The following is a 17071-nucleotide window of genomic DNA, read 5'->3' on the forward strand; positions in this document are numbered from 1 at the left end:
TTGCACTCAAAGCATTTGCACTTTTTGATTAAATTCCTACCAGGAAGCTGCACTTAAAAGATGTATAGACAGTCACCTTATCTATTTATGATATTTTAAAAATGTCAAATAGATGATCGGTTTCTTTTATTCTCTTCTGTTTTTAGAATTTTGTATTTAAATTGTGATCTTTTTCTTTTTTCTTTTCTTGTATGCAAATGGTCTAAAGTGGTACCTTCGAAATGCACAATTCTTTTGTATGTTTTTTATCATTATGGTGTGTTACTGTGTATCTTTTATGGTTTAAACTAAACCGAAATAAAGATTGTATTGAAAGGTAGACTGCTTAACTCACTTATAACATTAATGATGTTAGCTAAAGACTAACTCATAGCTGTTGAAGTGGTAGTGTCCTGAAAAGCCCACACCCACCTTAATAACTTTGGGGCATATGCATCAACAATCCCATTTGCGATTCCTTATTAGCGAAAAATAAGGATTCGCTAATAAGGAATAGCAAAAGGCTATGCATGTAGGAATCGCTATTCAAATAGCGATTCCTTAACTTTCCTTAATTGCGACTAGCAAATAGCGAGTAGCAATTAAGGAATGCCGTCCCAATCATTCCTATGGGCCTCCAGGCCCATAGGAATGATTTGGAGATTGCATGAGCAAATAGCGAGTACCAGTAGGTTCTCGCAAATTGCTCATGCAATTTCAAGGGTGCAAGGGTGTCAAAATGACACCCTATAGCACCCCTGAAATTGATATGTGCACATATGTTGCACACACACATGCTCTAAGGGCATGTGTGTAAGCAACATGAAACTTTGAAAAATGCACAAAAGTGCTTTTTTCAAAGTTTTAGCAAATTACCATGCAGTTCAACTTCATGGTAATTTGCTCCCCCTATTAGCGAAATCGCTAATTTTTTAACTTTGATGCATTGCATTTAAGGAATCTCACTTTGGGATTCCTTAAATGCAATCGCTATTTAAGGAATCGCTATTTAAGGAATCCCTATTTAAAGAATCGCTATTTAAGGAATCCCTATTTAAAGAATCGCTATTTAAGGATTCCTTAAATAGCGATTTTTGCTTTTGGGTTGATGCATTGGGATTGGGTATTTTTGAATCGCTACCGGGAGCTAATAAGGAATCGGTATTTTACCGACTGGATTTTGGCTTGATGCATGAGGCTGTATGTCTCCAAAAACGATCATAGATTCTATAATCTTGACAAGAGGAAAAGGTGATGGGGTACAGAGATGAAAGGTGTAGGATGATTAGAGGAAAGTGTGAGGATAGAAAAGATTAATAGGAAAGCAGAAAAGGAAGGATAAGTTAAAAATAAGGTAAGAAAACAGATGGATGAAGCGAAAGTAAAGAAGTGATTAAAAGGGAAGAGGAGAAATATTTCAAAGAGGGTTGATTAATGAGGAGTAGGCATGTTGAGCATCATAAAGTAGAGAAGATGAAGAAGCTAGTTTGAGAGGTGGATGAAGGAAGATGAAAAAGGAGCCTGAGTAGGATGGATGTAGCAAGGTATTGATGAGACAAATGAGTGATGATAGGAATGGGGATGGGTAAGCCAGTACTGAGTTGGGCCAATAAGAGATGAGCAGAAGAAGAGGAATACTGAAAGGTGTATGGGGAGGATGAGGGACACTTGTGAAGGAAGGAAATGATGCGAAAGGAAGGTGGTCATATAAGAGGGTCATGAGCAAATGATTAGTGTTGGGTGAGGGGCCAGAGAAGGATTATGAAGAGACTGGAGGATACGGGTAGAATAAGAAGGAGGATTGATTGACCCAAAGGGTGATGGGTAAAGAGGAGGTAATGGGAGGGAGAGTGGGAGAGACTAGTGGGAGACAGGACAATGGGAAAGAAGAGAAAGCATGCCGGTCACTGTTTAGGAGGTAAAGTTCGATTTTGAGGCACTTACATTAGTTGCATATTTCCTCTTTGCTCCCCTTAAAATACATTCTGCTCAAGTGACAGGCAACAAAATAATGGTTGAGAAAATAGCCACCTAATTACAAGTCCAGTCATTAACCTCAGAAGATATAATCTTGGAACAGTGGGCAGACCGGAGTAGAAACAGGCCCAGCGTTGATGTTTAGTTTTGTTTTGTTGCTCAGGTAGATATATATTAAAAAGGGGAGGACTAAGAATGGAGCCCTGAGGGACACCTACATTCATGACTGGAACCGGGGATGAGAAAGGGGGGAGCCAGATGTCCCGAGATCTATTTGCCGAGAAGGATGAAATCCATGTTAAGGCGGTCCCTCCAGGCCGATATTAGCACGTCTCTCCAGGAGCCTCTCATGTGGGACCGTGTTGAAGGCCGCTGACAGATCGAGCAGTATCAGAACAGTCTTGCTTCCCTGGGCCAGCTTACCCTTGAGAAATTCAGTCACTTCCAGCAGAGTGGACTCCGTACTGTAGTTAGCCCTAAAACCGGATTGGGACTCAAGAAGGAGCTTCCCATCTTCAATGTGTTTTTGGAGGGCCTCGTTTACATGCTTCTCTAATACTTTGGAGAGGGCCGGAAGAAGGGAGATTGGCCTGTAGTTGGCAGGGTCCGTTGGTTTGGCATTAGCCTCTTTTATCAGTGGAAGAATCTTAGCATTCTTCCATAATTTCGGCATGTTGCCTGAGGAGAGGGAAGCATTAAAGAGCTGTTTTACCGTGGGGTTTATGGTGGGAGCTAATAGGTTCAGGATATTTGCTGGACATGGGTCGGTAAGAGAGCCAGACGTAATGCTTTGGAAAAGGGTCAGTGACTCTTCAAGCTGAAACTCAGGGAAAGCTAGTAAAGATGGAGGATCCAATAAGTGAAATTTGCTATTAGAACTAAGGTAAAAGGTCAGTTCTTCCTCTGAGATGTTAGTGAAGGCTTGTTGGATCACAGAGATCTTTTTGCCGGAGAATTGAGCTATTTGTTTAGACCATTCTTCCGTGCGTGGCCCTTCCTTTGTGCCGGCTTTCGGGGCGGTAAAGGATTTAACTATGCCAGTGGTTCCCAAACTGTGTGCTGTGGCTCCCTGGGGAGCCATCAAACCTAGCCAGGGGAGCCACTCACCAAGCACTTTAATGCATTTAATGTTAAAGGGTCAGTTGGCTTCAGTTAAACTAATTAGACTTAAACACATGATGTTGATGATTTGTAAGTGACATGCTCAAAGCTGTAAACATAGCTCTTAATTGATGGCATGTCGAGGGAGATGATCTCCATATTTCACTGGATCCCCACTTCCAACACTCCCAAAGTAAGTGGAAGAAGCCGGATTTATTTTGTTAGACTCATTAATAGTTTTGTTTTTTTCCAAGTGCATTCTACACCAATGCAAGTTATCAGGAAAGAACAGTTGTCCTGGCTATTGAACAAACTAAGTATAATAATGTATTGACATTTGTACTTGAATCATAGGTACTTCCATCGCATATTTCTTTCAGTACACACACATTTCCAGACAGGCCTGCTCTGTCCTTGAGTACAGGGAAGTAAAACACCATATACAACATAATGTCAACATTTGGAAGCAAGAAAGAGGGACGTTTAAAAAAATGTAAAATAAAAATCTGAGGAATGTATTTTACTTGCATTGATTTGGAGGCAATTTTAGGGAGGAGACAGCAAAAATAAAGCTGTATGTGGTTTAAAAAATCGTGAGTCACCCTGCTGAGACAGGTTTGTTGGCACGTATGACATAGGTAGATATGGAAGTGCATGCAAATATTCTTCAAGCGCAGAAACTTTGGCAATGGGGCCTAGATGCACAGTGGTACAATTTAGCTCTGTAAGTGGGATAAAAAAGTTTGAGAGGATACTCTAAAAAAGCCATGGGCAAAGAAGTGTAACTAGGAATATTTTATTACGGGCGCCCCCTTAGTAATACAAAACACCCTGCGTATATGATTATAATACCTTCATCCCAATTATTTTCAGGAAGGGAAATGCAAGTACTCCGGAGGCCGGGCCTATATCCACCCCACCCTCCCAAAAAAGTAACAGTGGGGAGCCACGGGCAATGGCCAATGGGTCAAGGGAATTACGGGTCGAAAAAAGTTTGTGAACCACTGAACTATGCTAAAGATTTCCTTACTGTTATTTTGGGAATTTTCTATCTTGGTTTGAAAGAAGTTTTTCTTGGCTGCCTTCCCGAGAATGTAATGAGCTTTTAAGATGTATTTATACACCTTCCTGTCCTCAGGTACATAGGATTTATGCCATTTCCATTCCATTTTCCTACAATTTCTTTTGCTAGATCTGAGGGAATAGTTAAACCATGGAGCTGGTGAGGCCAACCTCTTTGAGGAGCAGGAAACAACCGGTATCGCTGCACCAATGTTGGTTCGGAGCCATGAATGTATTGAGAAGGCGTCCGAGTCAGGGCAGCCAGACAACTCGGGTGAGGAACAACGAGGGCCTCTGCTAACATCGGGATGGATATTTTATGGAACGTCCTGTAATTAGGGACCCTATGCCCTGCGTAAGCCCAAGGGGCTGTGGCAGAGTTGGGAATTACAAATTTTAATAGGAGGTGGTCAGACCAGGTAATGGGAAGAGGTAGGCTTACTGATATGTCAAAGTTGTGAAAGATTTGGTCTAGGGTATGGCCCTTCTCATGGGTGGCCGAAGAAATAGATGGAAACATGTTGCAGGCCTGTAGCGTCTCCAACAAGGAAATTGTTTGAGGGTCTTTTCCATTGTCCATATGTGTATTGAAATTTCCCAGAATAAGGCAGTTGTTGTATTTTAAGGCCAGGGAGGTGGTGGCTGTATTAAGCGTAGTAATAAAATTACCAATTGCACCGGGAGGTCTGTAAATCAGAAAACCAGCTATGCCATGATGAAGGGATAAGGTACAGTGGAAGCCTAAGGACTCTGTGACCTCAATGTTTTCCATCGGGATGAGAGAGCAGTCTAACCTTTGATTGCAAATTATGGCGACACCGCCCCCCTTCCCACTCGGTCGGTCCATCCTAAGGATTTTATAACCCGTAGGGATGGCCGAGGTGATAGTAGAGTTGGAGGCTTCAGACAGCCAGGTCTCAGTGAGAAATAAAAGATCAGGCTGTTCGTCTAAAAGTAGGTCATAAATGTGTGGTTCATGCTTTTGCATAGTGCGACAATTTAAAAGGTTGGCCTTTAAGTCTTCTGTTTTCTTATTGTTTTTACACTTATTGTTGCGTGGGAGGATCTTGGATCCTATTTTCCTGGGCTGGAGGAGAGACCAGTTGCACTTATTGCATCTCAAGTCTACCTCCAAGCTCAGATCAGCAGCTGTGCACTGACAAAATGGTAGCCGCCTAAGGCTAAGCAGTTTTTCCCTACTGTAATATAGTGGAAGAAATTCACCGGATGGGAACAGGGCAGCGTGGCCGGCACCGGACACCTCTGGGATGCTGACAGGCACAGACGGGCTTGCCTTTGGCTCGCCTTCGGCGTTCAAGCAGCACGCTCGCTGCACGCGTCCATTTGCATAGGGAATATATAGGATAATGCCTATGATGCAAACTGGATCACTAACGCAGCTGAGGAGCAGAAACTGCGTGGGCGGAAGTGAGGAGCCCGATAGTAACCCCAGCTCTCCGCACAATCGGTATATCAGCCGCAGCGGGACTGAAGGAAAAGTGAGATGCAAATCAGAGCAGCTAAGGAGGTGTAGGCAAGCACAATCAAGTAAAGTGCAAGTGCGCGTAGATAGGCGAAATTGTTAAAAAGCACAGAGTAATATAGCCACACATATACAATTTAAAAAGTATTAAAAACCTAGTTGCAGGCAGGAAACACTAAATTCTACCGCTGTCAGCTGCGCACGTCTGTTTACATCGGGAATATAGAGTAATTTCAGCCACACATATACAATTTAAAAGGTATTAAAAAATTAGTAGCAGGGCAGGAAACACTAAATCCTACCGCTGTAAGCTGGGCGCGTCCGTTTGCATCGGGAATATATAGGCTAATGCCTATGATGCAAATTGGATCGCTAACGTAGCTGAGGAAGCGGAAACTGCGTGGGCGGAAGTGAGGAGCCTGACAGTAGCCCAGCCCTCCACACAATCGACGCATCAGCTGCGGCGGACCAGGACTGGAGGAAAAGCGAGATGCGAATCGGAGCAGCTAAGGAGGTCTAGGCAAGCAGAATCAAGTAAAGTGCAAGTGCATGAAGGTAGGAGAAATTGTTAAAAAGCACAAAGTAATATAGCCACACATATACAATTTAAAAAGTATTAAAAACCTAGTTGCAGGCAGGAAACACTAAATTCTACCGCTGTCAGCTGCGCACGTCTGTTTACATCGGGAATATATAGGCTAATGCCTATGATGCAAACCGGATCGCTGACGTAGCTGAGGAAGCGGAAACAGCGTGGGAAACGGACTCAAATCGGATCATAAATTCAAAGCTGTTCTGAACAGGGGCCCCCAAAATATGTTTGGCCCTGGGCCCCCAAAATCCTTAAGATGTCCCTGACCCAGGCACCAACATAAGGACATGCACACCCCTCATTCCTTTGCAAACACAAAATATGTACCCCATAGGATGCAGCAGTAAAGATGAGGCTGACAGAAGAGAGTAAGAAGGTGAGTCCAGGGTGCGGTTAAGAGACAGAAGTGTGACGTGAAGAGAGGGGAAGTCGAAGCAGTGAGACAGGAGGGTAAACGCTGAGGCATCAGGAATGATAGTGCTAAAAATGAGGATGGTCAGAAGTAGAGTGAGAAGGAAAGTTACAAGGGTGAGCAAGAGTGAGAGGAGGGTGAGGAAGAGAGAGTAGGGTGACGTAGAGAGAGAAGAGTGGGGTGGAGAAAGAAGGGTGTTGTGGAGAAAGAAGGATGAGGTGGAAATAGAAGGGTGAAGTGGAGTGAGAGTATGTTTAACTACGGTGAGAGGATGGCAAGGTCAGGAGAGAGTGGAAGTAGGGTAAGACAGAAATATAGAAGGGTGAGGTAAGATAAATATATGGGTAAAGAGAAGAAAGTGAAGGTCACAGCCAGACAATGTGGATAAGGTGGCGAGAGAGAGTAGAATGAGGTGAAGAGAGTGAGGTGGAAGGAAGTAGAGGGTGATTTGAGCTGGACAACAGGGTCAAATGAAGACAAAGAAAGGTGATGTAAAGAGAGAGGAAGGAGAGATAGAGAGAAAGGAGGGTAAGGCGGAGCGAGCAGAGAGTTCAAGCCTATAAACTTAAACCTCTAGAAATACATAGCTCAAAAGAGTAGACAGAACCTGGTAATAGGTATGGTACGCAGCCCACTTCCATACAAAGCTGTCAAGCATGCCCAGACCCAGTTCTCAGAAACCTGGGAGACAACCCCATTCATCTTAGTAGCCCACCCATGCTTTTTCATGGCCCTCGCAGATCCCAAATCCTGGAGCAGGGACTGCTCAGAAACAATCTAATTCTTGTGCTGATGTTCAAAGTCACATATCAGTATTGACTCCACCATGCCAAATCAGTATGGCGAATCTACAACAGTGAGCACTAGGAAAAAAACTTTCAGCTAAACAGTCCCTCACAAGCAACTCCTGGTCCAGGAGCCCATATACAGGTAAGGGAGCTAGTCCAGAATGGAGGTCCTGGACGTGGTTAATATGTGTTTGTCCTGACGCTATGTAATAATAATAAATCTTTATTCGGAAGTAGGGACAACTATAAAAGATAAAAACATACTATAAAATAACATCATTGCAGTTATAATTCATTAAGTGTATTGTGCAAAGTCCATGCGGCCATCGGTCGCATGTAGAGCTTCTTCATCTAAAAGCAGCCCTCAGGAAGTTGGTGAAAACAAAAGAGTATGGTCATTGGGCAGAAGCTACAAATACATAAGTGCAGCATGAGCTTGTCTAAATTTCATAGCTTTTAAAAGGAGCCTAAGAAACAATCTCCTGGGATAGCTAAGACGTTCGCATAAGAGGAACACAAAGCAGTCCAGTCTTACTCACCACTTCTGGAGGCGCAGGACCACAACTCCAGAGATACTAGAATCCTTCACTATGATAACCTTCTGTTTCTGTCTGTTCCCTGTTGAACCTCATGTGAGGTACAGTGACAGAGGGAGCCACAAAGTCTAGGGAAAGGGAAAAGCAGAATAATCGTCTGTGCAGATGAGACTGTATGGTGTGTAAGTGAAACAGGTAACATTGAACTGTGACCTTCTGTCAGCGGGCATCATGCGTCTGAAAACGTTTTTTCGCAGATTCACGTAAACTGGGTGAACATGCACGAAGAAACAAAAGGTGACATTACCCACTAAGCACCCAAATGTCTTTCACGTCACGTTCAAACTTTGTTTGCTGCAACTGGAGAGCGCTGGGCATTCAGGGCACTTTAAAACATCCCATCGAAGCCAGAGTGAATGTGTAGTGCAGGATAAGGCCACACACACACACACACACACACATAGTAAAAGAGAGAGTCAGAGTTAAGCACACTGCTGGCAAATGGAGGAAATTAATCCCTCACATGGTGTGATCAGGATGTCAATATTAGTATGCAACACGGGTTCTGAATTAACATGTTTTATTAGCTCCAGTTATTTTATAAACTGTGAAGAGGAAAAAGTATTGCAGACAAGGAAACAGAGGCAAGACAACAGAAACAAGAAACAGACTAGTGGGGTTGCAAGCATGGCATCAGTTTATTCAGTAAAAGAATTATATGACAAACATTTTGATCCAAAAAGAAAATATGAAGAATATTGCGGCGCTGAGTCATGTTTTAGGGACGACTCGATACACAATCCTCTCAAATTTCTCACTAAAATCTTCAGTTCAGGTATGTAGCAGTTTTTAGCAGCCTGCCACTTTTGTGATTCTTTTATGATGCTTTTATCTTCACCAGCTGTCAATTTGAGTTTATGCTGAACACAACACCGGGGACATAGGGTATCGTTTTATTTGAAAATAACAGCAGGTAGTATTGTTAAGTAGTTCTTTTCTGCATGTTCTCCAGTGCGTTTATGCACAGCCTTTTGATGGTAATGTTGTCTTCCGTTTTTACCAATGCCGTGAAATGATTTTAGTGCATTACTGATGCGGAGAACGGAAACGAAAAAGATAATTTCAAAGGGGGGAGGATGTGGCCTAATGGCTAGGTCGACCTCGAAGCTGTGGCAGTGGGTTCGAGTCTGCGCAGTAATGCTCAACATCCTGTGATTCTGGGCAAATTAATCTCCCGTGCCGAAGAAAATTAATGTGATAGTTTGCACCGTAACTGGTGCGCTCTGATACCTTCGAGTCGGGTTCGCTCGATACACAGATCTTAACAAGCATTGGCATAGCCAATAGGTCTCGCCTGTGGGGCCTTATAAGTGTTTAGACAGAGCTATTGACTTTGCCAATGTCTTCAAGCTGTGCTGTAGAGAAGTGTGGCTGCTGTGCAGCTTGCTGAAAAGTTATAATAAAAAAGTGTCAGAAGCATTTGTGGCACTGAGTGATGCTGTGTTGTCGCTGAGTGATGCTGTACCGGGTGACTGACATACCGACTGTCAGACTGACCTACTCTCTCATACTGACACCTTTGTACTTTCAGGGTGGCACTCCAGCTCTCTCATACTTCTAGACACATACTGACTAACATTCTGCAAGACTGACATACTTCATCTCGCATGCTATCAGACTGATATATTCACTCTCCCATGCTATCAGACTGATATATTCACTCTCCCGTGCTATCAGACTGATATATTCACTCTCCCGTGCTGTCAGACTGATACTGTGGTTCCTCTATACTGTATGACGGCTATACTGACTCTCCCGTGCTGTCAGACTGAGATTGTGACTCCACCAAACTGAACACAACAAGCTATCTCCTCTATACTGTGTAACTGATAAATTGCCTCTCCCATACTGTCAGACTGACTCACGCATTGATAGGCTGACATTGTGCCTGTTCCATTCTGTCAGCCTACTTGGAAAAAGTGTTCCAGGGACCCACGCGAACCCTGGTACCTTCACAGGTAACCCATTGGCACTAAACAGGCTGCTGGGGGTCACATGAGCATCTGCAGGTTTCTCAAAGATGCTCCAGTGAATTAAGTGCGCGCTGCTGACATCTGTGGGACCTGCAGGTCAGATACTAGCAAGATCAGTGAAACTGTAGGTCTATGAAATGAGTAACTTTAATACAGGTAGCAGTAACTACTGTTCTGTACAGCGCTTAGGTAACTGCTGTTCTGTACAGCGCTTAGAAATGGCAAAATGGAGTATTAAGCACTATTTTTTTTTTAAAAAGAATCTTTTAACAATTCAAAATGTCCACGCCCTTGCCCATCTTGCCTCACATAGGTTATCTTCATCTGACCCGCCTTGTGATTCAGATTGTCGGCCGCTAGAGCATGGCACCCTCAACGGGAACAACCCACCCACTTTCCATCTGATTCGCTCCCAAGCAGTGAGCATCTTCAAACCTCATCGTTTCATCTGGAGCAGCCCCACCCCATCACTGCCCTCACAGTACAGCTCAGTGTAAGAGCAAGTGTCATGGGTTCGCCCGACAGTGTAACTCTGCAATCGTCTTCTAATGTCTGCTGGGTCATTCTTCATCCTACTGCTTAAGTCTGTTCATAGGCCTCCTTAAGACCCAACTAACTGTATGAAAGTAGTCCTGCACTCTCATTTTCGGAAATAGGAAAGATGAATATATCAATCCATTTTTCCACTACATTGGCTAGGCTTACAGCCGGGACATTAGGCCACTGGAATTATGCGGCCAGGGAAGACCAAATTATACAGCAGTGTTGACTAAATTGTTGAGCCTGAAAGTACAAAATAATGTGGCACATTTTGTGATAGGATTACTTCATTATCTTGACCCTTTCATAGATGTCTGTGCAAAATATTCACTTCATTAGTACCGGTTTAAAGTCCAAGACTCCAAATCAAGCAATGATCAACTGAAAGGTGACCAGTCAAGCTGTGTGAATGGCCTTGCACGGCAGATCCGTTTGAGCTAGAATCATTTTTGTTAAAATCTGCAAATTATGCAGCTTGCGATGGATTATGTGGCAAATGCATACTTATGCAAACAATAATAACTTCAGTGGCCCTGCCATAGATTCTTAAGGAACACAGAATGCCATCTTTCGCTTTAAGGCAAAGCACGGGCATACCCGGAAATACCTGGCACATAAACCGACCGAAGCTCGAAGCAGCAAAGACTTGAGGGAAAAGCCCTCTCCGCATCAATATTTCCTCAAGTAAAAGGACAACTCTGTTGCGCAATGTAGTATCTTCACAAATGCCCTAAAAATCAGAAACTCCCACGAACTGAGATACACATAGCTTCCTCTTTCTCAGTACTTAAGGCCAGCCTAGAAGACCCCAATTTGTTGACTGAATGCTCCTGGAAGCTGCTTCTGTTGCACCCTGCTCGCACAGCTGGTAGAATGCAGGTCCGCAGACTCTGAAGGTTTACCACTGCCTGCTATTACTACATGGTGTATTTTTGTTTCAACCGTGTGCATCCAGTATGGGCGGAGCACTCAATAAATACACTGATAGAAGTAGGGCAAGGTGTTGTAATATGTGCATGCATGAGGTAACACGGGCATTACTGTGGAGTGATGTGATTGACGGAGAGACGTCAGAGCTTGTGCAGGCTGCTGTGATAGGAGGAAAGGTGTTGTAAGAACTCGTGCAACGTGTGCAGGCTGAGGTAAGAGCATGTGCTGTGAGTGGTGGAGTCCGATGTTGTTGGATGCAGTATAGCACAGGTCTTGAAACTGTGGGGCGCGCCCCCCTGGGGGGGCGTGGATGGGTTCCCAGGGGGGCGCAAAGGCCTCTGCAAGGACATGTAAATGAAGACGCTTGGAAGTGCAGCGATGTTTATTTGCTGCATTTCCAGGCTGTCTTCATTTACTCAGAAGCCCTCAGAGTGCCGTGGGGCCAGAGGTCAGTGAGTGTGCTGCTGGGGGCTCGGATGGGATGGGCAGTGTCTGGAGTCTTATTAAGACTCCAGCAGCCCTGAGTTTTTCACAGGTCTTTAAAGACCATTTGCATACCTTTGGAAACTGGTTATGGAGGCTTAGTTGTATTCTTTTCCCTGTACCCCTGGGCCCCGACTCTGCCTATTCCTTACATTTATATTTTAAATTTACTGCTGTAGTGTGAAAAGGAATATAAAAAAGGGTTGCCAATAGAAAAAAATGCCAGCCATGTATGCTTAAAGAGCCTGCATAGACCTTGCTTTGATACTAAATAGGATCTTAAATAAGGAAGTATGTATTCATTTGTAATTTGACTTTGTCTGTTCCTTTTATTTTCAGTCATGAAACATTCAGGCAGCCCTAGAACTCATTTGAAAGTGCTTTATATTTGCTTCTCGGAGTACGCACAGATACGTTCTGAAAATAGGACTTTAGGTGACTGTTTATTTTTGTACCGTCTGCAACATCAAAATAATGAGCTGGCAACCCTAATCATAAGACTGGAAGTTTGTTGCAGAATCAGCACATTATTTATTTCCTTCACCCTCGATTCCCTGATTAATTCCATAATAGCAATAGTTTAATTTATATCTGAAACCCTATGCCCCGTCAATAACATGCTGATTAACTTCAAGTGTCTGGGAATTCACCCTGCATTCAGACAACTCACTCCTCATTCTCACCCTTCACTTTCACACTCACCCTGCAATCACAGTGCATAGTTATGGTTGTCTCGCATTTGCCACATAATCTATCGTCTGCTGCATAATTTGCAGATTAAAAAATGCAGCAACACATGTTACCTCACAGTGGAAGGCCCTTTCTAAAGGTTGACTGGTCACCTTTCTGGTGCTTATTGCTATATATTGGGTGTTAATGTGGTACTTATGAGGGGCAATAAAGGCCAGGACAATGTTAACAAGTGTAAAAATAGTGCAGTAATGCTATCACAAAATATGCAGCATAATTCGCCTTTGCTTGCTGCAGAATTTAGTCAACCATGCTGCATAATTTGGCCTTCTCCTGCCGCATGATTCCAATGGCCCTGTTTCTAGTGCTATGAGGTCCCAGCCTGTGGCAGAAAGCACTGTGAATATGTCATTATTTTAAAACAATATTTACGTACTCTAAGCTAGGCCGCTGCAAAAGGATGCAGTGATTGAGATAAAACAAGTTCTTACAAAACATACTTTTTAGTAATAAGTAATCAAACTGTATCTAATGCAGACATTTTTGTAAGTGTCTCCACTAGTCCAGATCCCAGCTGATAACTCCATTACATTAAATCTTAAAAAGAATAGATCTTTGCCACCATAAATCTGTAAGCAGATCCACTGGAATTATGCAGCTGAAGAGGACAACATTATGCAGCAGGTTTGACTAAATTATGCAGCAAGAAAAGGTAAATTATGCGGCCCAATGCCCCACATTTTGCGGTTAGCATTACTTCATAATTTTGTCATTTTAACTCACGTAACGCTGTCAGGGGAAATATTTCACCTCATTAGTACCAGTGTAGCACCCAAATACAGCAGTAAGCAACTACAAGATTACCAGTCAATCTTTGCAAAGGGCCTTCCACTGCTCCGGAACACTTTCTCACGCTTTAAGTAACTTTTGTTCCGTTTGAGCTAGAATCAAGATTTTTTTGTGGAAATCTGCAGATTATGTAGCAAATGCAGTAAACTGATAATTATGTGGAAAACTCTGCTGCTGCTGCAGAAACTCATAATTCCATGGTTTCTTTTTTAACTTTGTGCACTACCACCCACACTTCAATTTCAGGCAGAGGCATCTCAAAGTCAGTATTAACCATTCAGGGGCAGTTTTGTTGTGAAAGCTGGGTCCATGGGGTGGCAGGTAGAAGGCCAGCAGGGTTGCATTCAGATGCAGAGCCCTAATCCTCTCGATTCCTGGGGCCTCACAGTAATGATCTAGGAGACAGAGGAAAGGAGCGCGATTCATAGATATTGTCAAAGAGAAGGCCCAGAATAGGGAGCACTGTATGCAGACTCATTTTTATGTTTACAAATGGCCAGAGACCCCTTCTTCAGAGAGATACCCCAAAGAAGGGGCCAATATAAGTATTTTAGTTTTTTTTAAAGGGACATTCATTAGTGAAGCTGGTACTGCTGCCAAGTGTGTAAGTAGCCACTGCCGGTTATCATAAAGGAGCAGATGCAGCAGGACTGGAGCCCAGGGATTTGGGGGGCCCACTGCATCACAATTATGACTGTCTACCTTTAAAAAAAAGGGGCATCAGAGCTTATTGTCCTTTCAAGCATTAGGACAGAGGTGATGTTCCATCTTGGAGGGGAATAGGTAAAAAAGGCAAAGGAGATAGCCTGATACTCAGGACTGCAGTTATCATTAGTGCAGCAGGTATAGTTGCATTGGGGTCAAAGAGTGTGAGGGGCTCACAACACCCCAATTATGTGGAGCAGTTTGTTTGGGATATCAGTTTTTGTTTGATGCTTTTGCTGTTTTATAAGTCTCATATTTGGTGCAATTCATAAGCTATAGAAAAAATATTCCTGAAATCATCTAAGCCCTGCTCCTTGCACGCAGCCATGTCCCTCCCGCTCCCTCAATCCTTGTCATAAAGTTTTGGAGGGGGGCCCGACCTCAAAACATTTTGCTTAGGGGGGGCTCAGAGTAAAAAAGTTTGAAGACCTCTGCAGTATAGGTTGTGATGGTTGGAGGGCTGGTGTTCGAGGTAGCACAGTGGGCTGTGATTGGTAAACGGGTTATGCTACATGTACCACAGGGTGCTGTGATTGGTGGAGGGGTGACATTGGAGGCAGTGCTGCATGCATTGATAGGTGAGTGATGTATGGGTTAGTGCAGGAAGTTGTAAAGGGTGATGCACGAAGTAGCTGCTGAAGTAATATAGATGTGGATGCTGCAGCTCTTAGAGTGGTAGGTGTACTGTGGTGACAACAGAGGCAGTGCAGCAGTGATGGAAGTGAGTGATGAAGCTATACAGTGCCCGGCGACGGCTGGGGTAGGGGTAATACCAGTGGTTGTGCGTTTTGTGGCAGGCCGATGGGTTGCTGTGATTGGTGGTGGGGTTGATATCTGAGACAGCGCAGGGTTCCTGTGACCGGTTGATGGGTTATGTAAGAGGCAGTCCGGTTGCTGTGATTGGTGGAGGGGTTGATTTCTGAGGCACCCCAGGTACTGTGATAGGCTGAGGGTCCATGTTAGAGGTCGGGCATGGTGTTGAGGTGGTTGGTGATTGACATGTGGTGCAAAGCCCTTGGTTTGGAGGCGGTGGTAGAAGTAGTACATTGCACTGTGATCTCCAGATGGGATAATGTTAGAGGTGGTGCCAGAGGCTGAGGTGATAGGATGGTAGTTCCATGTTTACAGCCAGACTCTTCAGCTCCCTCCCCATCCTTCCTGATAATCTCCCCTCCAAGTCCTGCCCCACAAACCTCAGCACTAAAAATGAGAGTGGGGGAGCGTGAGGCAAAGGCAGTTTGACCACCTAATGGGGCTTGGGTGTGTGGCTGGAGTGGGCTTTCCGTGAAGAGTTTTGCACAGGGTGAAACCTGTGTGTAATAGGAGCTGTAGTAGCAGCTTGGGCACCTATTGGGGCTTGGGTGTCTGGAGCTAGCAGACTCTCCGTGAAAATGTGTGCACATTGCAAAGATGTCCGTAGTATCGGCCTGATAATCTAACATAGCTTGTGTGTCTAGAGCATGGGTATTCACAAACTTTCTCTCAGGGGGCAAAATTTGGAGTGTGGTTTGTGGCCGAGGGCTGCCCCTGTGGGGGCGAGGTCAGTGGGGGGTGGGGCTAGAGTAAAAAAACTGTGACCATGAGGTTGAACACAGGCCCCTGCAGCGGATGCATTAGTCCATTGAGCCACCAGACACAACATACACACACATGTCTGTCTGTCTCTGTGTGTGTGTCTCTGTCTCTGTGTGTGAGTCTGTCTCTGTTTGTGCATCTGTCTCTGTGTGTGTGTCTCTCTCTGTGTGTGCGTCTCTCTCTGTGTGTGCGTCTCTCTCTTTCTCTGTCTCTTTGTGTGTGCGTGTCTCTGTCTGTGTATCTCTGTCTCTCTCTGTCTGTGTGTCTCTGCCTGTGTATCTGTCTGTGTATCTCTATATGTCTATCCCTGTCTGTGTGTCTGTCTGTGTGTCCCTGTCTCTGTGTGTCTGTCTCTGTGTGTATGTATCCGTCTCTGTGTGTGCGTCCCTCTATCTGTGTGTGCGTCCCTGTCTCTGTGTGTGCACCCCTGTCTCTGTGTGTGCATCTGTCTCTGTGTGTGCTTCTGTCTCTGTGTGTGCGTCTGTCTCTGTCTGTGCATCTGTCTCTGTGTGTGCGCCTGTGTCTCTGTGTGTCTCTCTCTCTCTCTGTGTGCATCTCTGTGTGTGTGTCTCTGTCTCTGTGTGTGCATCTGTCTCTGTGTGTGCATCTGTCTCTCTCTGTCTCTGTGTGTGTGCATGTCTCTGTCTGTGTATCTCTGTCTCTCTCTGTCTGTGTGTCTCTGCCTGTGTGTCTGTCTGTGTATCTCTATATGTCTATCCCTGTCTGTGTATCTCTGTCTGTGTGTCCCTGTCTTTGTGTGTCTGTCTCTACGTCTCTGTCTGTGTGTGTGTGTCCCTCTATCTGTGTGTGCGTCCCTGTCTCTGTGTGTGCGTCCCTGTCTCTGTGTGTGCGTCTGTCTCTGTGTGTGCGTCTGTCTCTGTGTGTGCGTCTGTCTCTGTCTGTGCATCTGTCTCTGTGTGTGCGTCTCTGTCTCTGTGTGTCTCTCTCTGTGTGTGCGTCTCTGTGTGTGTGTCTCTGTCTCTGTGTGTGCGTCTGTCTCTGTGTGTGCATCTGTCTTTGTGTGTGTGTGTCCGTCTCTCTCTGTGTGTGCGTCTCTCTCTGTCTCTCTGTGTCTCTGTGTGTGTGCGTGTCTCTGTGTGCGTGTCTCTGTGTGTGCATCTCTGTCTCTGTGTGTGTATCTGTCTGTGTGTGTGTACGTCTGTCTGTGCGTCTGTCTCTGTGTGTGTATCTGTGTTTGTCTCTCTGTCTGTGTGTCTGTCTCTGTGTGTCTGTCTCTGTGTGTCTTTGTCTCTGTATCTCTGTCTGTGTCTGTTTGTGTGTCTCTGTGTGTGTGTTTCTGTGTGTGTGTCTCTGTGTGTGTGCGTCTGTCTCTATC

General features: G+C 44.6%; 2 protein-coding genes across 2 annotated transcripts in view; one reads left to right on the plus strand and one right to left on the minus strand.

Annotated features, from left to right (window-relative positions):
- Nucleotides 1–8378, minus strand: part of LOC146809768 (uncharacterized) — a 73865-nt gene extending 65487 nt beyond the window's left edge. The window contains exons 1-2 of the mRNA XM_085616619.1: nucleotides 8238–8378; nucleotides 7934–8058 (exon numbers count right to left, since the gene is read on the minus strand). The gene's annotated coding sequence lies outside the window, so the exon portion shown is untranslated. The remainder of the gene's footprint in view (nucleotides 1–7933; nucleotides 8059–8237) is intronic.
- Nucleotides 8379–8556: 178 nt separating this feature from the next.
- LOC146809769 (nicotinamide N-methyltransferase-like) overlaps nucleotides 8557–17071 on the plus strand; it is a 167275-nt gene continuing 158760 nt past the window's right edge. Inside the window, exon 1 of the mRNA XM_085616618.1 lies at nucleotides 8557–8765. Coding sequence (XP_085472744.1) covers nucleotides 8618–8765 — 148 coding nt within the window. The 5' untranslated portion in view covers nucleotides 8557–8617. The remainder of the gene's footprint in view (nucleotides 8766–17071) is intronic.

This window comes from Triturus cristatus, chromosome 7 (genome assembly GCF_964204655.1).
Source record: "Triturus cristatus chromosome 7, aTriCri1.1, whole genome shotgun sequence".
NCBI classification, from domain to species: Eukaryota; Metazoa; Chordata; class Amphibia; order Caudata; family Salamandridae; genus Triturus; species Triturus cristatus.